Source organism: Capra hircus, chromosome 10 (genome assembly GCF_001704415.2).
Source record: "Capra hircus breed San Clemente chromosome 10, ASM170441v1, whole genome shotgun sequence".
In the NCBI taxonomy this organism is placed as follows: domain Eukaryota; kingdom Metazoa; phylum Chordata; class Mammalia; order Artiodactyla; family Bovidae; genus Capra; species Capra hircus.
Window position 1 is genome coordinate 263,126 of NC_030817.1, and position 21,970 is coordinate 285,095.

Consider the following 21,970-nt stretch of genomic DNA (forward strand, 5'->3'; position numbering starts at 1 on the left):
GTGTTGGCTGATGCCACAGACAGGCGGTAGTTAGCAGGTCAGTGGAGGCCCACGGGGTCTTGGCGGCACCAGCGGAGCATCCGCAGCTCGTGTGTGGTGGACCAGGCGCAGGACAGGCAGGAAATGGGCTACTGAGTAGGTGTGCCTGGCCTGAGGTCTTTTTCCCAGAAGGAAATATGAATTTAATTTCTGTTCTTTTTAACATAGATGATGTCACTTTACTATGAAGCTTTATTAACAGTTTTGTTTTACTATAACCTCTCTTGTATTGGCATTATTCATTGAGAAAACAGTATTAAATTTCAGGATTTTGTAACTTCATTCAAACTCTTCCTCAAAGGATTCCCCACTCCTCTTGATGATGGAGATATATGAACTCTGTATGTTCTTCAAGAATTATAAGGAGGCTGAAGCTAAACTTGTGGAGTTCCAGCAGAGCCTTGAAACTGTAAGTTGGAATTACAATAATCTTTCTCACTGACCTGAAATTGACTACAGTGGCCTCTTGTCTGCTCAGAGTCAGGATATGACAACAGTTGAACAGCTATTAACATGGCCTGATTCATACTGGACCCTTCGTACCACTCCAGAGATGGAGCGGCAGGACAGGAGTCGCAGTGACCTTGCTTCTAGCACATCCGTTGCTGTGGATGACAGGGAGGGTTCATCTAGTGTGCTAATGACCTCTGATCAGGATCCTGACACTGTAGCCAACCTCAGTGGAAAAGGAATTAATGGTGTCTGCTGTGGATGCTACAGAGGAGTGTGGTGGTTACATGGGACGTGTTTTGCCAATCCAAAACCAACTTTGAGTGTGAAGGGGATTTAATACTGCTTTTGTTCACTATGACAGAAAATAATGGCTTTTTCCATCAGTACTCGTGGTTTCTGTCCAAATGATGCTGAACCTTACGTTAATTTCAGGCTTTACCTATTCCGGTGCTTGTTTCGGGCCTGTTCAGCATGTGGAACTGAATAACCCTCTGGAAAACAGAGGAGCTTAGAAAAAGGAAAAGAAATACGCCTACTCCTGCTTGGGGTTTCAGCACTCTTGCCCTCTGTCCTGAAAGAGCTCTGTGATCAATGAGACAAAACCATACACTGATTTTATCCAACAAGTATATCACGACGGAATCTTAGTATAAGATTTTCCTCCCAGTCACATTCATCTTAACTATAGTGAAACTTTTTTGAAGTTTTATTATTTGAAAATATTGAATCAGTTATTCAGATACCCCTGAGGCTCCTAAATTATGGAAAATAGAGGCATTCATTCCCTTGGCCTGTCCCTGCCCATGACTGGAGCCACACCAGGCCATTCTTTTTTCTCCTAATTAACTGTGAGAAAACGCATCTAGCATCTCCCGTTCGAACTGATTGTAAGTGTGCAGTTCAGTGGCACTATCCACATTCACATCATTGTACAGCCATCACAACCGTCCATCCCTGTAGCTTTTTTCACCTTGTAAAACAAATTTTATAGCCATTAAGCAATAATTCCTCAGTCTCCCCTACCACTCCCCTGCCAGTCACCGTTCTGCTTGCTGTTGTCACGATTTTGACTGAGTCCCTCGTGGCAGTGGAGTCACGCAGTTCTTCCTTGTGACTTGCTTATTTCACTAAATGTAACATCCTCTGATATCCTCAAGATTCGTCTGTGCTGCAGCGTGTGTCAGAATGTCCGTCCTTTTCGGTGCTAAATAATACTCCGTCTTGTTCACATACCAATCTGCTCACCTGTCAGCAGACGTTTGGGAGCGTCTGTGTTTTAGCTGTTGTGCACAACGCTGCCGTGACTGTGCTGTGCAGATGTCGCGAGACTTTGCTTTCGGTTTGTTTGGGTTTCTGCCTCGCCGTGTGCTTGCTGGATGGTAATGGTGATTCTGTTGTGGATGTTTTGAGAAACTGCCCTGCTATTTCCAATGGCAGCCGTACCGCTGCCACCTCAGCACACAGGCTTCCAGCTTTCTACATCCTCTTAAACACTTGTTGGTTTCTGGTTTTTTGATAGTTGTCCTCCTAAGTGGTGTGAGAATGGTATCTCATTGTGTTTTTGACTTGCATTTCCCTAACGATCAGTGATGCTGAGCATCTTTCCATGTGCTTATTGGGCACGTGTATATTTTCTTGGAAGAAACATCTGTTCAAGTCCTGCCCATTTTTAAATTCAGTTGTGTTTTCGTTGTTGAGTTTTAGGAATTCTCTACATACTCTGATACTAATCCCATATCATACGTAATGATGTGCAGATATGTTCTCCCTTTCTGTGGGCAGCCTTTCTACTCTGTTGACAGTGTCTGTTGATGCACAAAGTTGCTTAAATTTTCGTGAAGTCCGATTTGCATGTTTTGTGGGTTTTTTGCTACCTGTGCATATGGTATCTTAGCCAAGAAAGTATTGCCAAATCCAGTGTTGTGAAGCTCTTATGTTTTCTTCTAAGAGTTATAATTTTTTAGATGTTACATATTTAGGTCCTTGGTCGGTTTTGAGTCAATTTTTGTGTATGTTGTTAGGTAAGGGTCCAACTTCATTGTTTTGCTTGTGGATATCCAGCTTTCCCAACGCCTTTTGTTGAAAAGACTGTTCTTTCCTCATTAAATGGTCTTGCCACCCTTGGCAAATATAACTGGACCGTTTGTTGAGGGCTTCTTTCTGGACTTTGCATTTTGAATCATTGGCCTGCATGTCTTGTCTTTGGCTATTTCGGTTAGTGTAGTAGTTTCGTAGTACGTTTTGAAATCGAGAAGAGTGCTCTCGTTTTTTTAAAGTTTTTTTTCATGATTGTTTGGGCTATTCAGGGTCCCCTGAGATAACATATAATTTTAGAATTTTCTGTTAAAAATGTCATGGGGATCTTGATAGGAATTACATTGAATTTGTAGATTTGGGGATAGTAATGATATTTTAACTATAATAGACGTTCCATTTATAACCATAGAATGTATTTCCATTTATTTATGTCTTTAATTACTTTCAGTGGTGTTTTGTAGTTTTCATTGTACAGATCTCTTACCTCATTGTTTAAGTTTAATTCCTGAGTACTGTTATTCTTTATTTTTGGCTGTGCCATGTGGCATGTGGGATCTTAGTTCTCTGATAAGGGATTGGACCCACACCCTCTACGGTGGAAATCCTAACCACTGGACCAGAAGGGAAGCCCTACTTTTGATGCTATTGGAAATGGAAGCATTTTATAATTTCCTTTTCAGATTGGTCATTATTTGTGTATAGAAATGCAGTTGATTTTTTGGTATTGACTTTGTATCCTGCGACTTTGCTCATTTACTATTAAGTTTTATGGTAGTATCTTTAGGATTTTCAATGTAGGATCATACCTGCAAACAGAGATAGTTTTGTTTCTTCTTGTGTGCCTTTTATTTCCTTCTTGCCTAAACACTCTGGCTAGGCTTATCGAAATGTGTTGAATCAGTTCAGTTCAGTGGCTCAGCTGTGTCCGACTCTTTGCAACCCCAGCACACCAGGCCTCCCTGTCCATCACCATCTCCCGGAGTTCACTCAGGCTCACATCCATTGAGTCTGTGATGCCATCCAGCCATCTCATCCTCTGTCGTCCCCTTCTCCTCCTGCCCCCAATCCCTCCCAGCATCAGAGTCTTTTCCAATGAGTCAGCTCTTCTCATGAGGTGGCCAAAGGATTGGAGCTTCAGCTTTAGCATCAGTCCTTCCAAGGAAATCCCAGGGCTGATCTCCTTCAGAATGGACTGGTTGGATCTCCTTGCAGTCCAAGGGACTCTCAAGAGTCTTCTCCAACACCACAGTTCAAAAGCATCAGTTCTTTGGCACTCAGCCTTCTTCACAGTCCAACTCTCACATCCATACATGACCATTGGAAAAACCGTAGCCTTGACTAGACGGACCTTAGTCGGCAAAGTAATGTCTCTGCTTTTGAATATGCTATCTAGGTTGGTCATAACTTTTCTTCCAAGGAGTAAGCGTCTTGTAACTTCATGGCTGTGTTGAACAGAAGGGGTGAAAGCAGGCACCCTTGTCTTGCTCCTGATCTTAGGGGAATGCTCTCAGTCTTGCACCACTGAGCATGATGTTTGTTTCGGGTTTTTCACATGAGGGTTTTTTTTTTGTTGTATTCATGTGTTTCTGGTTGTGCTAGGTCCTCGGTGCTGCATGTGAGCTTTCTCTAGTTGTGGACAGCAGGGGCTGCTGTCTAGCTGCGGTGTGTGGCTTCTCCTTGCAGGGGACAGGCTCTGGGGCTCACGGGCTTAGTTGCTCTGTGGCGTGTGGGATCTTCCTGGACCAGGGATGGGACCTGTGTCTCTTGCTTTGGCGAGCAGATTCTCAGCCACTGGGCCACCCGGGAAGCCGCGCGGGAGGCCCTTATGTGGAGGGAGCTCCCTCCTGTGCCTCGTTGGCTGAGAGCTTTCTTGCCATGCCGTGCTGTTCTATTTTTGTCAGGTGCCTTTTCTGCATCCGTTGAGATGATCATGTGCTTTTTTTTCCTTCATTCTGTTTGAAAACTGTGATGTGTACATTGAATTTTGTATGTTGAACCATTCTTGCACTCCAGAAATAAATTCCATTTGGCTGTGGTATGCAGTCCTTTTAATATGCTGCTGAATTCATTTTGCCAGGCTTATATTAAAGATTTTTGCATCATTGTTTATAAGGGAGATGGGTCTGTAGTTTTCTTTTAGTGTCTTTATGTCTTTGGTATCAAGTTTATGCTGGTTTCATAGAGTAAGTTGAGAAGTGTTTTCTCTAGTTTTTTGGGAAAGTTTGAGGAGGATTGGTATCAATTCTTCTTTAAATGTTTGGTAGAATTCACCAGTAAACCCATCAGGTCCATGACTTTGCTTTGTTAGAAATTGGTTTTGGTTGGGAGCTTTGACTGCTGATTAAACTTACTAGGAGATTTGGTCAGACTGTCTGCTTCTCTGTGACTGAGTCTTGGAAGGTTTTGTGATTCTAGGAACGTGTCCATTTCCTCTCGGTTCTCCCGGTTTCGCTGTGCTCCTGTTCATGGCACGCTCAAAATTCTTCCTGTAGAACAGGCACGAATGTCCCCACTGTCTTTGGTAATTCGAGTCTTCTATCTTTAAAAGTTGCTTAATTTCCATAATTTTGTGAGTGTTCAGTTTTCCTTCTGTTACTGACTTATACATCATCCCACTGTTGTCAGAGAAGATACTTCATATGATATCTGTCTTTTGAAACCTGTTGAGACTTAATTACAGGTTAACATACGTTCTCTCCTGAAAAGTGTGCCACGTGGACTTGAGAAGAATGTGTTCTTGCTGTTGTTCGGTGGAGCGCTCTGTGTGCGTCTGTTAGAGCTAGTTGGTCTTACGTGAAGTCCTCTGTGTCCTTACCTGTCTGCTGCCAGCTTGTTCTGTTCATTATTGTAAGCAGAGGACAGGCACGCCTTGGAGATGCTGCAGGCTGAGCTCCAGATGGCAGCGGTAAAGCGCGTGTAGCACAGCGCGTCTCGGCACCTCTACCTTCTTGTGCGTGTGAAGGTCACGCCTGCAGTGTGGTGTAGTTTGTTAGTGTGCAGTGGTGTTATGTCTCTCTGCCGGGAAGGTCCCCTGGAGAAGGGAATGGGAGTTAACCCACTCCACTATTCTTGCCTGGAGAATTCCATGGACAGAGGAGCCTGGCGGGCTGTAGACCATGGGGTCACAAAGAGCCGGACCTGGCAGAGTGACTGACACTTTCACTACAGTTTCATATATCTTCACAGACCTTAATTTTAAAAGTGTATTGCCAAAATATTCTAACCATTATCTGAGCTTTCAGTGAGTAATAATCCTTTTGTAATAGTGATATCAAAGATCACAGATCACTATAACAAATATTATAATAATTAAAAAGTTTGAAATATTGTGATAATTACCAAAATGTTACTGGATTAAAAAGTAAGCTAGTGCTTTTGGAAAAATGACCCTGGTAGACTTGCTCAGCTTAGAGTTGCCCTAACCCTTCAGTTTGTAAGACGTGCAGTATCTGCAGAGCCCTGTGAGGCACAGCGCAGGGACAGGAGCGCGCCAGTGCTGGAGCCTCCCCGCGACTGCGGAGCGCTCTGCTCCTCCCTGCGGGTCCGTGAGCCTCTGCTCCGCGCGTTGCGATGGTCTGTCGCTGGGTGTGTGCGTGTGTACAGCTGTGGCGTTTCCTGCTGTGCGGGTGCCCAACAGTGTGCGTGGCCCTCTCTTGGTTCTTTGGCCTATCTAACCACGGTCTGTTTTGCCTGATCTCAGTACAGCCGCCTCTGCTTCCTCTTGGTGGTTTACTGTTTGCACAGAATACCTTTTTCCATCTTTTCACTTTCAGCCTGTGTCTTTGGATCTCAAATTAGGCTCTTGTAGACAATGTACGGTTTCTGTCCGTTATCGAGCTCATCTTGAAGAGATCTCTAGTCTTTCCCATTTGGTTGTTTTCCTCTTTCTCTTTGCATTGATCCCTGAGGAAGGCTTTCTCATCTCTTCTCGCTCTTCTCTGGAACTCTGCATTCAGGTGCTTATATCTTTCCTTTTCTCCTTTGCTTTTCGCCTCTCTTCTTTTCACAGCTGTTTGTAAGGCCTCCTCAGACAGCCATTTTGCTTTTTTGCATTTCTTTTCCATGGGGATGGTCTTGATCCCCGTCTCCTGTACAATGTCACGAACCTCATTCCATAGTTCATCAGGCACTCTATCTATCAGATCTAGTCCCTTAAATCTATTTCTCACTTCCACTGTATAGTCATAAGTGGTCATATGATTCATACCTGAATGGTCTAGTGGTTTTCCCTCCTTTCTTCAATTTAAGTCTGAATTTGGCAATAAGGAGTTCATGATCTGGGCCACAGTCAGCTCCCGGTCTTATTTTTGCTGACTGTATAGAGCTTCTCCATCTTTGGCTGCAGAGAATAGAATCAGTCTGATTTCAGTGCTGACCATCTGGTGATGTCCATGTGTAGAGTCTTCTCTAGTGTTGTTCGAAGAGGGTGTTTACTATGACCAGTGTGTTCTCTTGGCAAAAGTCTATTAGTCTTTGCCCTGCTTCATTCCGTATTCCAAGGCCAAGTTTGCCTGGTACTCCAGGTGTTTCTTGACTTCCTATTTTTGCATTCCAGTCCCCTGTAATGAAAAGGACATCTTTTGGGGGTGTTCATTCCAAAAGGTCTTGTAGGTTTTCATAGAACCGTTCAACTTTTTAGCTTCTTCAGCATTACTGGTTGGGGCATAGGCTTGGATTACCGTGATATTGAATGGTTTGCCTTGGAAACGAACAGAGATCATTCTGTCATTTTTGAGATTGCATCCAAGTACTGCATATTGGACTCTTTTGTTGACCATGATGGCTACTCCATTTCTTCTAAGGGATTCCTGCCCACAGTAGTAGAATAATGGTCATCTGAGTTAAATTCACCCATTCCAGTCCATTTTAGTTCACTGATTCCTAGAATGTCAACATTCACTCTTGCCATCTCCTGTTTGACCACTTCCAATTTGCCTTGATTCATGGACCTGACATTCCAGGTTCCTATGCAGTATTGCTCTTTACAGCATTGAAACTGGATGTGAAACAACAGACTGGCTCCAGACAGGAAAAGGAGGAGCGCGTCAGGGCTGTATATTGTCGCCCTGCTTATTTAACTTACATACAGAGTCCATCATGAGAAACGCTGGGCTGGAAGAAGCACAGGCTGAAACAAGATTCTTGGGAGAAATATCAATCACCTCAGAGATGCAGATGACACCACCCTTATGGCAGAAAGTGAAGAGGAGCTAAAAAGCCTCTTGATGAAAGTGAAAGAGGAGAGTGAAAAAGTTGGCCTAAAGCTCAACATTCAGAAAAACGAAGATCATGGCATCTGGTCCCATCACTTCATGGGAAATAGATGGAGAAACAGTGGAAACAGTGTCAGATGTTATGTTTTTGGGCTCCAAAATCACTGCAGATGGTGACTGCAGCCATGAAATTAAAAGACGCTTACTCCTTGGAAGAAAAGTTATGACCAACCTAGATAATATATTCAAAAGCAGAGACATTACTTTGCCGACTAAGGTCCGGCTAGTCAAGGCTATGGTTTTTCCAGTGGTCATGTATGGATGTGAGAGTTGGACTGTGAAGAAAGCTGAGCGCCAAAGAATTGATGCTTTTGAACTGTGGTATTGGAGAAGACTCTTGAGAGTCCCTTGGACTGCAAGGAGAATCCAACCAGTCCATCCTAAAGGAGGTCAGTCCTGGATGTTCATTGGAAGGACTGATGCTGAAGCTGAAACTCCAGTACTTTGGCCACCTGCTGCAAAGAGTTGACTCATTGGAAAAGACCCTGAAGCTGGGAGGGATTGGGGGCAGGAGGAGAAGGGGATGACCGAGGATGACATGGCTGGATGCCATCACCAACTCGATGCACATGAGTTTGGGTGAACTCCGAGAGCTGGTGATGGACAGGGAGGCCTGGCGTGCTGCAATTCACGACTCTTTGGGGTCGCAAAGAGTCGGACACGACTGAGCAGCTGAAGTGAACTGAACTGAGACAACATCAGTTGGAGCGCATGTTCTTATCCATTCTGCCCCTCTCTGTCTTCGGTGGGCGAGTCTGGCCTGTTGGCGTTTGCGGTGATTGCTGATGGCGAGGGGCTTCTGCTGTGCTGCTTGTTTGCCGTGTGCCTGCAGCTTCTGTGTCCCTGGTCTCTGGCATCAGTGTCCTTTTTTGTGTTTAGTTGATTTCTTTGTGTAGTAAAATGTTTAAATTTCTTTCTCATTTCAGTTTGTTTCTATTCTATAGCTGTTTTCTTAGTTGTTAACCATGGGGGTTACACTGAACGTCCCAAGTTACAGCACTGTAACTTGAATTTTATAGAGGTTTAACTTCAGCAGCAGACAGACCGCTACGTCACAGCACTGGCCCCACTCCTGTTGGTTGTTGGTGTCACAAAACTATGTGCCTGGAAACATAAACTAGTATTTCTTTTCAAAGCATTAGTCTCTTAAAGTATAAAGAAAACAAGATTTCGAAGTACAGGTCAAAGCTACAGTAATACCAGCTTAAACTAATAACTGTTCTTTTTTCTTTAAATGTATTGGTCTCTTAAACTATATAGAAAACAAAAAGCTATTGCTGCAATAATACCGGCTTTATAATTGGCCGTTTATTTACTTTTACTGAGCTCTTTTATTTCTCCACATGGCTTTGAGGTAGTATCTAGTGTCCTTTTATTTTACCTTGCAGGACTCCCTTGAACACTTCCTGCAGTGCAGGCCTAGTAGTCCCAGATTTCCCAGCTTTTCTTTATCTGAGAATATCCTAATTTCTCCGTCACTTCTGAAGGGGAGTTTTGCCAGATACCATACTCTTTTCTCTTTTTTTTAATCTAAATAAGACATGTAATGTATTTTTTAAATTGATTTATTAATTTATTGTTGTGTTGGTTTCTGCCATACATCTACATCAATCAGCCATAGGTTCAGTTCCCCAACCAGGGATTGAACCCATGTACCCTGCAGTGGCAATATAAAATCTTAACCACTGCACTGTCCCTTTAATGTCCTAATCTTTAATGTCTGGCTCCCAAGGGAAAAAGCAAAAAAGAAGATGGGGTTGAAAAGGGCATCAGCCTTTTAAATCTCCTGGAAGTCACTTCAGTTGAAGGGAGTAGAGCTTGCAACAATCAGTTCAGTTCAGTTGCTCAGTCGTGTCTGACTCTCTGTGACCCCATGTACCGCAGCACGCCAGGCCTCCCTGTCCATCACCAGCTCCCGGAGTCTACCCAAACCCATGTCCATTGAGTCGGTGATGCCATCCAACCATCTCATCCTCTGTCGTCCCCTTCTCCTCCTGCCCTCAATCTTTCCCAGCATCAGGGTCTTTTCAAATGAGTCAGCTCTTCACATCAGTGGCCAAAGTATTGGAGTTTCAGCTTCAGCATCAGTCCTTCCAATGAAGACCCAGGACTGATTTCCTTTAGGATGGACTGGTTGGATCTCCTTGCAGTCCAGGGGACTCTCAAGAGTCTTCTCCAACACCACAGTTCAAACGCATCAATTCTCCAGCACTCAGCCTTCTTCACAGTCCAACTCTCACATCCATACATGACCACAGGAAAAACCATAGCCTTGACTAGACGGACCTTTGTTGGCAAAGTGATGTCTCTGCTTTTCAATATGCTGTCTAGGTTGGTCATAACTTTTCTTCCAAGGAGCAAGCACCTTATTTCATGGCTGCACTCACCATCTGCAGTGACACTGTTTATACTGTTTGCCTATTTCCCATGAGGTGATGGGACCAGATGCCATGATCTTCGTTTTCTGAATGTTGAGCTTTAGGCCAACTTTTTCACTCTCCTCTTTCACTTTCATCAAGAAGCTCTTTGGTTCCTCTTCACTTTCTGCCATAAGTGTGGTGTCGTCTGCATATCTGAGGTTATTGATATCTCTCCCGGCAATCTTAATTCCAGCTTGTGCTTCTTCCAGCCCAGCGTTTCTCATGATGTACTCTGCATAGAAGTTAAATAAGCAGGGCGACAATATTACAGCCCTGACGTACTCCTTTTCCTATTTGGAACCAGTCTGCTTGCAACAATAGGGGAGGTGAAATATCTATCAGTGTCTGCCTGCGTCTTTATTTGCACTGTGGTCAGAAGCAGCAAACAGAGCGCCGATCTTTGAAAGACCCAAGGTTCTTTATGCCACCCCTGCTGTCTCCTCGACACAAGGTGCGTGTAAACTGCTCCAGGAATATGTGCAAGCTGCCTTCCAGGTGGCTAGGAGTGAGAAATAGGTAGCTGCCACTGTGCTAAGGACTGAAATGGACCAAAATTATCCACAGTTTATGTTGCAAGTTTTCCTCTGGAAGTTGTAAGGCTTTGGCAGACCCCAGAGTTCCAAGAGTTCCATGTTGCACAGATTCTGCCAGGTAATTGTCGTCTAGGTGACGAGACAGAATTCTGGTGTTTTAAATCTGCTGTTCTACACACACACACGTACAATTTTCTAAAAAGGAATTTATTTTTTAGAGCAGTTTCGGTTCACAACAGAATTGAAAGGAATGTGCAGAGATTTCCCATGTGCCTCCTGCTCCCACGCATGCGTGGCCTCGCCTGTTAGCTGCGCCGCTCGCCAGAGTGGCTTGTCAGCAGGGACAAGCCCACGCGGACACACCGAGGCCGGCCCAGGGCATAGTTTGCCTGGGTCGCCCTCGGCGCGCCCTCCTCGGGTGCGCGTTTGGACGGATGTATAGTGACTTAGATCCATGATCGCAGTGCTGCGCAGCGTGTCTCACTGCCCTAGAAGTCCTCTGTGCTCCCTGCTCATCCCTCCCTACCCCAGTCGCTGATAGCCACTGTCGCGTCTACTGTCTGCTCGGTTTTGCCTTTTCCAGAATATGGTGAATTGTGACCATTCAGAATGTAGACTTTGTAGATGGCCTTCTTTCGCTTGGTAACATACAGTTAAGTTTCTTTCATGTCTTTTCATGGCTTGATGGATCATTTCTTTCTCGTGTAGAATAATACCACGTGGCGTGGATATACCAGTCCATTCGCCCACTGCAGGACTTCCTGGTTGCTTCCAAGGGTTAGCAGTTACAGCCAGAACAGCTGCTCTAAACACGCACGGGCAGGTTTTCATGTGGACGTGGGTGTTCAGCTCATTTGGGGTCACTAAGGGACGCTCGGTCACGTGGTGAGCGCGTGTCTAGCTTTGGGAGAGGCTGCCAAACTGCCTTCCACAGCGGCTGTGCTGTGTTGCGTTCCCACCAGCAGCGGAAGCTCCTGAGGCTCCACGTCCTCGCTAACCTCTGGTGCTGGCAGAGCTCCAGACCTTGGCCTTGCTCACAGCTGTGTTGTGGTCTCACCGTCGTCTCATTTTGCATTTCCCTGATGACACAGGGTATGGGTCTTTTCCTCATATGCTTATTAGCCATTTGTGTGTGTTTTGGGTCAGGTGTCTATTAAGGTCTTTAGCCTATTTGCTTTAAATAGTGTTGCTTATTTTCTGTTTAGTTTTAAGAGTTCTTTGTGTATTTTGGGTAACAGCACCTTAAAATCAAACGGTGTGTTGCAGATGTTTTCTCCAGGCTGTGGCTTTCCATCTGATTCTCTTGACTCTGCCTTTTGTAGGGCAGAGGCTTGTCCAGCTTATCGGTTACTCCTTTCATGGATCATTTCTTCGATATTTTATCCTAAAAAGGCATCACCACACGCAAGGCCATCTAAGTCTCCTCCCGTGTGAACCCCTAGGGGTTTCCTAGTTTTGCGTTTCACCCTTCGGCCCTCCAGGGTATACTCTCCCTCTTGCCTGTCTGCTCCTGCCTCAGCCCCTACAAGGCGGAGTGCAGCTGCTCCGTCTCTGCCTCAGCGCTTTGCTTCCATACGTTCTTCCTTTAACCAGTTCCATCATCTGTCTGCTGTAGACCCTCTTCTTAGAGCAATAGAGGTAGGGAATCAAGGAAATACAAACTAAGAAGTAATACTCTGATTCAGGCCTAGTGTAGCTGCTGCTCGTGGTCATCTTCCTGTTAACATTTGTAGCGTCTGATTGAAATGACAAAAATTCAGGCTTATTATTGAGCCTTATTCAGGCTCAGTCTTTCTAATGGAGATTCTTCTGTAATGATAGTGTAAACTATAAGCACACCAGTACAACCAGCTCAGAAATGTTAAGCAAGTCTCTTTAAGAGGTCTTCACATGTGAATTTCAAATCTTCTGAATGGACTCCAAGGCAAGCTTAGACCCTCTCTGAAGAAGCTGCCAAGTGAAGCATGTCTGGTTAATTTCAGTCACTTGCAGGGCTATAAGTTTGGCGGTCACTGTCTGGGGGGTGTTTGCATTGCTTCACTCCGTTCAATCTCTAGGTCTCTCTCCCTTTTTTACCTTTTACACACACAGCTCTCTACACCAGAATTCCCCACAAAGAGACAAACTACAAAGCTGGCGAAGAGGGCTTATATTTGCTATACCAGTTACTGCTGTCTGAAAAGGACCTGAAGGAAGCATCCGTCCTCCTTTGTGATGGGAGATGCCTTGGATGGGACCTTGGCTTTTTTAGACATTCTCAAGTTTTGGAGATTTTTTTGATGTGCTGTTCCTGTGAAACCACTTTCCCTACCCCTCTCTTCTTTTTAATAGCTTGAGACAGCAGCCACAAGGGTCCCCGCTGCCATCCCTGCGCCGTGGCTGAAGGAGCACGTGTGTTTTCTTTTGAAGCTTATGCTGCAGCAGTGTGGCACCCAGTATGAGCTGGGGAGGCTTTTACAGCTGTTTGTTGGAATAGAGCATCTCTTCTCTGATGGTAAGACAGTCCTTACATCTAAGTTGCTGCTAGGGAGTTAGCATACTTAATCTTGAACACAGTTTAGGAGAGCATTCAGGAAATTAAAAGGCATGTGACCTGAAAGATTCCAGGCCAGAACGCGGTGTGAGGAAGAGGTGGCAGGAGACCTCAACCAAGGGTGAAGCGTTTCAAGCAGCGCAGCAGGGTGGAGCGCACCCAGCGCGGCCATCCGCCGATGCTGAGCAAGCAGCCGGCTCTCCCCCGGCTGACGCCGGCTCTCCCCTGTCACTGGTGCTCTTTCTCTGACAAGTGACCTTAACGTGTCACCATTTCTCAAGGTCACAAACTTGTTTCAGGAATGCCTAATTCAGTTTGAAGGTTTCAAGAGACAAATTGTGCTGATTTTTTGCAGGTTCCTCTAGACACCGGCAGTCTCTAAGCTTATTGCTGATTGGATGAAACTAGGATTCCCTTATTTTCTTTTCTACTTTTTGAGAATTTCAAGTTTTTGTTGAGTGGTAATGTTACTCTTTTACGCTAGATTCTAGTGTTTTTCACTCCCAGGGTTATGTTATCACATTTAAACGCACAGATGTTCAACTGGAAGCTCACATTTGCACAGAGCAGTGCTAGAACACCTGGGCTTCATGCCGGTCTTGTAGGCTGTGCAGGCTTGAAGGAAAGAGGGGGTGTTTCCAACATGTGTTACACAGGAGCTACTTGTCAATTACTGTGTAGACCAAACGGTAGATCCTTTTAGTATATTGTCATCGGTGTATAGTAACTTTAAGTTTTTCAGAAATGAATTTCCTGTTTTCTTGCCAAAGTACCATATCTTAAAAGATTACAAAGATTGTCTATGTTGTTAACCATTACCATAATGACTTATTCACCGAATTACATTGTTTTTGTATAATATTTTTATGTGTATACCATGTGTGTGCTTAGAGGAGAGAAACATGTTTTTTTTTAACTTACATTATACGTTGTGCCAGCATAGAAAGCCAGCACACCGACACAAGGTGTCTCTGTCCCTGGAAGTAGCTGCCTCCCAGCGCAGCCCGGCCGGTGGCAGGGGAGCAGGCCCTGTGCAGTGGATTGCGTGCCCTTCCTTTATCACAGGGCAGACAGGGGCTCTGTGTTACTCTGTCTGAGAGTAGGCACAGACCAAACCACGTAAATGATTGGCAGAGAATTCCTAGGGTTATTCAGGACAAGAATTTCTAGGGCAGATAAATATCGCATCATTCCACTTACATGTGGGATCTAAAGACAAGCAGAGCGGGACAGAAGCAGACGCACAGGCAGCGGGGGCAAAGAGGCAGTTGCCGGAGGGAGGAGGGTGAGGGGCAGGCAGAGTAAGAAGAGGGTCGAGAGGCACGCACCCAGCTGCAAAGGAAATGAGCCGCAGGAGGCCCTGGACAGCCTCGGGAATGTGGTCAGTAAACGTGTAAAAACTGTGTGGCGGCAGACAGTTTCTGGATGCATTGTGGCGATTGTTTCGTAATGTCCAGAAACATCAGGGGCTTCCCTGGGGTCCCGGCAAAGAATCCGCCTGCCAGTACAGGAGACATGGGCTCGCTCCCTGATCCCGGAAGGCCCCACGCGCTGCAGAGCAGCTGAGCCCGTGCGCCACGACTGCTGAGCCTGTGCTCCAGAGCCCGCGTGCCACGGCTTCTGAAGCCCGCACACCCCAAAGCATCTGCTCATGTAAGAGAGAAGCCACCTCGGGAAGCCTGCGCCCCGCAACCAAGAGAAGGCCCTGCTTGCCACAACTGGAGAAGAGCCCACGTGGCCACAGAGACACGGCACAGCCAGAGATAACTAACTAAGCAGAAGAATGTAAACAATCAAGGTTAAAAAATGCCGAACCACTGCGTCGTACACTGAAACTGGTGTAATATTGCACGGCAGTTATCGCTGGATTAAAATTTCCTGGGGCCATCAGGGAGTGCTCGGCTGGGTCTCCTTGGGCTGCGTTAGACAGATGTCCGGGAGAGCACGCGGGGCTCCGTTCCGGATGCCGGGGAACCACGTTAGAGTTCTGGCTGCTGTTTAGCTGTCCTGCAGGTTATGTATGTTGATCCACACGATGCTTGGCGTAAATGAGTGAGTGAACAATCATAAAAAGAAACTTAAGGTAGAAAAGTCTGGAAAAAGATGGAACTGACCTCAAAGGCCAAAGCTTCCCAAAGCTGCTGCATGGGAGGCCAGCAGCTTCCACCTGGTGTGTAAAGCCAGATTTATAGATGGGGCCCATGTGCTAATCTCTAACAGTGCTTGCTGTATAGGAGCTGCCTTGGGCTTCCTCTGCCAGCCAAGCAGAGTAGAGATATAGGTGGTTGTTTTCCCTTTAAGCACATTATTAGGTTAAATATACACATTCTTCCCTCATATTTAGTTGCTCTTGAAATGGCTGTATCAGTATTTTGCTTCTGTTTTTTAATGTTTCATTTTGTTTTAATGCTTAACTCTGCTTCTGTTCGGCACAGGCCCAGATGTGAAGAAGCTGTGTGTCCTCAGTCAGATTCTGAAGGATACACCCACAGCCATTAACCGTGCACTCATTACCAGCTACAGCCTTGAGAGTTTCCAGCGTGAATGTAGGTCAGTTTTGGAAAAACTGGAGACAGACGGACACTTTGCTTTGGCCAGGAGGGTAGCAGAACTAGCTGGGCTGCCTGTGGACGACTTGGTGATTGAAGAGGTATCATAGGACTTTAAGTTAATTAAAAACTGAGCTTTTTGAACCAGCATTATTTGGAGAATTCATTGAGATATGCGACTTATCAGAGATGATGCTTTTTCACTTCTGACGCACAGATTACTTTCAGAAATGGATGAGCCTGCAACGCCCATTTTTGAGGAATATTTGCTTTAATATAAAGTCAGCTTACAGGACATGCTTCAGCTATATTGAATAGAATTAAACATAGCGTGGCTTCCTCTTGAGCTTCATTCAATTAGATAAATTTAGAGTTGTTTTTCATGTTTTACCTTTACAGATAAAACTTCCAGGATCCTCTGTAGCCATGTCCCATGTTCTCTAGTTTGATGTGGATTCTTACAAGTAGGGAGCAGTAACATTTATGATACTTCTCTATCTAGGAAAAGCTAAGACTTGCTTTGCTCAATTTCACAGATGACACAGGAAGTGCAGACCTTAAAGCGCACTGACCAGTGGTCCCTGAAACAAGCACGAATTGACTTCTGGAAAAAATGTCACGAGAATTTTAAGAAAAATTCCATTTCCAGCAGAGCAGCAGCTTCTTTTTTCTCAGCCCAGGCCCTGTGGGCAGGTGAGTGCCCCGCTGCAGGGGGCCCCAGCAGCACCGAGGAGCGCCACCTGCTGCTCACGCTGGCGGGGCACTGGCTCGCCCGGGAGGACCCAGTGCCTCTGGAGGACCTGGAGGGCCTGGAGAAGCAGATCTGGCTCTGCCGTGTCGCCCAGCACACCCTCATGGGCAGCCAGGAGGAAGGAGGGCCCAGGGCGCCTCAGCAGGCCTCAGCTGGAGGTGACCTTTCCTTTGATGGCTTAGCCAGTGAGTTTTCGTTCTCTAGCTTGGCTGTTCTGAACACATCGAAATACTTAGAACTCACTGGCCTTCCATCCAGAGACGTTTGCGGCAGTGAACTGACCTGGAAGGAGCAGGCGTCCCTCACCCGTCTGATCGGGCGCCTGCTGGATGACGGCCGTGTGCACGAAGCAAGCCGAGCGTGCCGGTATTTCCGTTTCTATCACCAAGACGTCGCCTTGGTGCTGCACTGCAGGGCGCTCGCTTCAGGGGAGGCTAGTGAGGATGACCTGCACCCGGAGATCCTCGCGCTCTTGGGGAGTGCTGAGCTTCCTGAGGAAGAAGAGGGAGCTGGCGTCCCCCTAAGGAAAGCCCAGAGCAGTAAGTGAAAGTCCTGCTGCCGCCTCCTGGGAGGCACTCTCTCCAGGTAGAAAGAGACTTGACACACCAGTTACACTAAGTTAAGGGTAATCCATAAACTAGATAATTAACTACTCAATGAGGTAGAAACACCTGTATTTTTAACTAGCTGTGTAGCAAGATTAGAGGGAATCTGTCTGATTTACAGTTAATTCACTGGAATTTACTCTGTGTAAATAATCATGTTTCTAGTTGTACATGATCACATTTAGAATTATGGTTGATTGTTTACATTAAGCTTAAATTCTGTGATCTTGCTAAACTCACTTACCCTAAGAGTTTTCTTGTAGATTCCTTGGGATTTTCTATGAAGATAGTCATATCTGCAAGTAGAGGTGGTTCTGTTTCCTTCCCTCCAGTCTCTTTCCCTCATTAATTATTCTTCATTTATTGTACTGACAACAGCTTCCATCCTTGCCTTGTTACTGGTCTTAGGGAGGAGGCATTTAGCCTTCATCATTAAGTATTAGGTTAGGATTTTTGAAGATACCTTTGTCATGTTGAGGAAGTTCTGTTCCTAATTTGCTGATAGTTTTTATCATGAATCGTTGAATTTTGTCTCTTTTTTCTTCATCCATTGATAAGATTGTGTTTTCCTCTTCTCTAGACTAGTAGTACAGTGCGTGTGTGTGTGATAAGTCACTTGAGTCGTATCCGACTCTTTGCAACCCTAGGGACTACAGCTCACCAAGCTCCTCTGTCCGTGGGGATTCTTCAGGCAAGAATACTGGAGTGAGTTGCCATGTCCTCCTCCAGGGGATCTTCCTGACCCAGGGACTGAAACCATGTCTCACACCTCCTGCATTGGCAGACAGATTCTTTATCACTGGCACCACCTGGGAAGCCCCGGTAATGCAGTAGATTACATTAATTGATTTTTTAAAATACTGAACCAGCTTTTTGTATTCCTAGGAAAAACCTCGCTTGGTTATAGTACATTATTCTTTTTGATATACTACTGGAATCAACTTACCTTGTTGAGAACATTCGCATTTTTGTGCTTGAAGAACACTGATCTGTACTCTCATACTCTTCGGTTTTTGTATCAGAGTAATGCCAGTTTCATGAGTTGGAAAGTTTCCCTCCTCTTGTGTTTTCTGGAAAATTTTGTATGGAATTGGTGTTATTTCTTCTTCAAATGTTCAATAGAATTTAGCAGTAAAACCATCTAAACCTGGAGATTTTTGTTTTGGAAGATTTTAAGCTGTAATTTATTTCATAGTTATGTGACTAATCAGGTTATTATTTTTTTTTTTTTAAATCTTGGGTGGGTTTTGGTAGTTTGTGTGTTTTGAGGAAACCTTTTCTTGCCTTTGGGTTATTTTAACAGTTTTTAATCTTCCATTTTAATTTGGGATTTTGACTATATAGCTTTGCATCGTGTTTTTTTTTTAAATTGGTTGCTTTAAGGGTTGTGTTAAACACATGTAACTTTTCACAGTCTACTTAAAATCATGTTTTCTCACCTCAACTGAAGGTTAGAAACCTTGTGGGTCATGTCCCTTCTCTCCCTTTATGTCCAAGTTGCCTCATTATGTAACTCCTACATACATTGAAAATTTCATCAAACAGTGCTAAATTTTTTGTTTTCAACTGAAAAATATGTTTTAACAAACTTGAGAGTTTATTATCAGTATATTTACTCAGATATTTAGTCTTTTTTTTTTTCCTTCTTCTTAATTTTTTGGCCATACTGCATGGCATATGGGAGCTTAGTTTCCTGACCCGGGATTGAACTCGTGCCCTTCTGCATTGGAAGCGCAGAGCCTTAACTGCTGGGCTGCCAGGGAGGTTCCGATACTCAGTTTCTGTTGCTCCTCCTTCATTTCTGATGCTCTGAGCTTCCTTCCCTTCCGTTTCTCCATCTGTGTGAAGGGCTCCGTAGTGATTCTTTCGAGTCATCTGTTAGAAGCAGATATTTACAGTTCTTGTTGCTCTCCCTTCATTTCTGATGCTCTGAGTTTCCTTCCGTCCCTTTCTCCATCTGTGTGATTGTTAGAAGCAGAGTGCTTCGGTTCTCACTTCCTCAGTGTGTTGTTCGTCTGGGAATGTCTCTCTTACTCCTTCCATCCCTGAAGGCTCATTTTTTGCTGGGTATAGAACGTTGATTCTTTTCTTCCCACACTTAAAAAGGTTCCGCCGCTTGCTTTTTGACCCGCATGGTATTTGATGAAAAATCTGCAGTCTTTTGAGTTGTTGTCCCCTATAGATGCATTTTTCTCTTGTTGCTCTCAACATTTTTTTTTTTTTTTCTGTCTTTTCAGCAGTTTGATTTTTGGCCAGGGGGTGGTGTGGGTTATGCTGTTTGAGCTTCTTAAGCATGTAGGTTTATCAAATTTAGGTAGTTTTCAGACATCGTGGGTTTTTTTTGTGTGTGTGTGTGTGTTTTTTTTTTTTTTAATTTTTTTTAGCACCATACTCATACTGCTCTCCTCCTAGGACTCCAGTGACATGAATCTTAGAATGTTATTGTCTCAAGTCCCTGAGGCTTAGCTTTTTCAATTTTTCTTTCTCTATTCGTCTGTCTTCATTTTCACTGACTCTGGAATTTCTATTCTGTTAGCTTTTATTTCTGTGATTTTTAAATTTCAGTTCTAAAATTTCCTTTTTATTCCTTGTACCTTTTATTTCTTTGCTAAGACTGTGTTTTTCTGTTTAAGTGGTAAGCGTTCGTAACTGCTTGTTGGAACATTTGTAGTAGCGGTTTTAAAGTCTTTCAGGTAATCTCAACAGTCACGTCATTTTAGTGCTGAGTTCCAGCATTTCTTTTCTTGCGTGAGTTGAGCTTGTCCTGTATCTTTGTATGCTGAATAATTTTGCGTTGTATCTTGGACATTTTGAGTGGTATGTTATGAGATGTTGGATCTTGTTTAAGTCCTGTGAAGAGTGTTAATATATTTAGAGCAGCCAGTTGACCTGGCTGCGTTCAGACTGCGAGTGCCCACCACCTCGTGCGGGCTGTGGTTCCGGCCGCCGCCCTCCGTTTCTTCGTGCTGCCGTGCAGACCATCCTGTGTGTGCCATCCTGTGCCCAGCCTGCGGCCTGAGTAGCGGTCTGTCTGCCGACTCACTCCTCTGAGTCTTCGACTGTCGGTCAAGACCAGCTCCATAGCGCAGAGCCCAGGCATGGATGGGCCCGTATGTTTATGAACAGCTTCATTGTGTTGCTTTCCTAAATCCCTCCCGGGCACTTTCTGGTTGCCTGAGGCTTCCCATTTCAGTCTTCCGGCCAAAGCTGGAGCTGCCAGTTGCCCGGCTCTATCAGACGCTTTCCGGATGGAGTGCGTCTTGGGCCAGCCAACGGGATGATGCAGAAGAGAGCAGGGATTCGCTCTGCCTGCTCAGGACCGGAGCGCCTCTGTTCTGAAAAGAAGGTCCCTTTCTGAATTTTGGCTCTTGCCAGCTGCCGCTGCAGCCTGCCCACCACAGCTAAGGGGTTGCTTAAGAGCAGAGACGAGAGAGAATGGGCGCTCCTGGGAGTCCCCGTTCCACTCCGTGAGCCTGTTCTTGAGGGCGCCTCCTGAGCTGCTCCTTTTCTCTGTGAGCTACAGTGCTGGGCTCTGGGTTTCAGGCAGCACTGCATCCAGCCTGGAGGTTACTCGCAGGGAGACAGTGGGAGTACAGGTTATCTCCAGCCCACCTGCTCCTGTTCACTTTCCAGAGTCTTCACAGAGGGCTCCGTGCCCTGGATCTAGGCTTTATGTGGAGTTCAGTGGGAGAGACCTAGAAATGGAAACCCTAATGAAGGGTTTTAAGCAGAGGAATAACATGGTCTGAGTTGCTTTTCATTTTTTTGCGTTTAAAGTATTTTTTAAACAGTATCTTAAATACAAAAGGATTATATTCTTAATGTAACAAATCACAGAATACAGAAGCGTGTGAAGTAGAAGAGTGAAAGTTACCCACCCGTTCAGCACCATGCCCACCGACTTCCCCAGGCTAACCTCCTGTACTTGCGCGGCGTCCGTTGTCCTCTGTGTGTGGGCTTGCACGCGTGCACGGACACGCGTGCTGTCAGTGCAGAGAGATGAGCCTCGTTCTTCTAGTGGCTGCAGAGTACTGTATGAATGTATGTGATTTTTTAACGATGATTCACTGATTCACACTTAAAATTTTTCAGTTTTGTTTTTGCTATTAGGAACAGTGTCATGTAAATATCCTTTCCTATTTTTTTCCCCTGACAGGAAACCCTTTATTAAATTGAATTTTTATTGTATGCTAAGAGCTTTTTTTAAATTATTTTTATTTTAACAAGAAACCAGGAATGGCTTTTACTTTTACTATGCCTTTAAGATACCTATCCAGCAGAGCCTTGATTTTTTTGATCTGTATTTTATAATGCAGAGGGCACCAGGTTTGCGAGGCTGAACTGGGGGAGCAGGGAGACTGGCAGCAGGGGACAGGGAGAGCCTCTTAGATGCATGGGGTGCGGGCTGGACGCCAGGCAGTGACCACAGAGATGTTCCGAGATGCAGTCAGGCAGACCTGTGATGACTTGATAGAAGGGGAAACTGGAAGGGAGTGTGTTGGGGGGAGAGTCTGGCGAGCGTCTTTGATGGTCTCTAGTATGTGTGTGAGAAGGCAATGGCACCCCACTCCAATACTCTTGCCTGGAAAACCCCATGGACGGAGGAGCCTGGTGGGCTGCAGTCCATGGGGTCGCTAAGTTGGACACGACTGAGCGACTTCACTTTCACTTTTCACTTTCATGCGTTGGAGAAGGAAATGGCAACCCACTCCAGTGTTCTTGCCTGGAGAATCCCAGGGACGGGGGAGCCTGGTGGGCTGCCGCTATGGGGTCGCAC

General features: G+C 45.2%; 1 protein-coding gene across 2 annotated transcripts in view; it reads left to right on the forward strand.

Annotated features, from left to right (window-relative positions):
* The window catches only part of SPG11 (spastic paraplegia 11 (autosomal recessive)), a 79,858-nt gene that overhangs the window by 42,395 nt on the left and 15,493 nt on the right, over positions 1 to 21,970 (forward strand). For both annotated transcript variants that reach the window (XM_018053821.1, XM_018053822.1), the window contains exons 27-30: positions 341 to 448; positions 13,087 to 13,249; positions 15,724 to 15,938; positions 16,374 to 17,127. In XM_018053821.1, the coding sequence (XP_017909310.1) occupies positions 341 to 448; positions 13,087 to 13,249; positions 15,724 to 15,938; positions 16,374 to 17,127 (1,240 nt within the window). The remainder of the gene's footprint in view (positions 1 to 340; positions 449 to 13,086; positions 13,250 to 15,723; positions 15,939 to 16,373; positions 17,128 to 21,970) is intronic.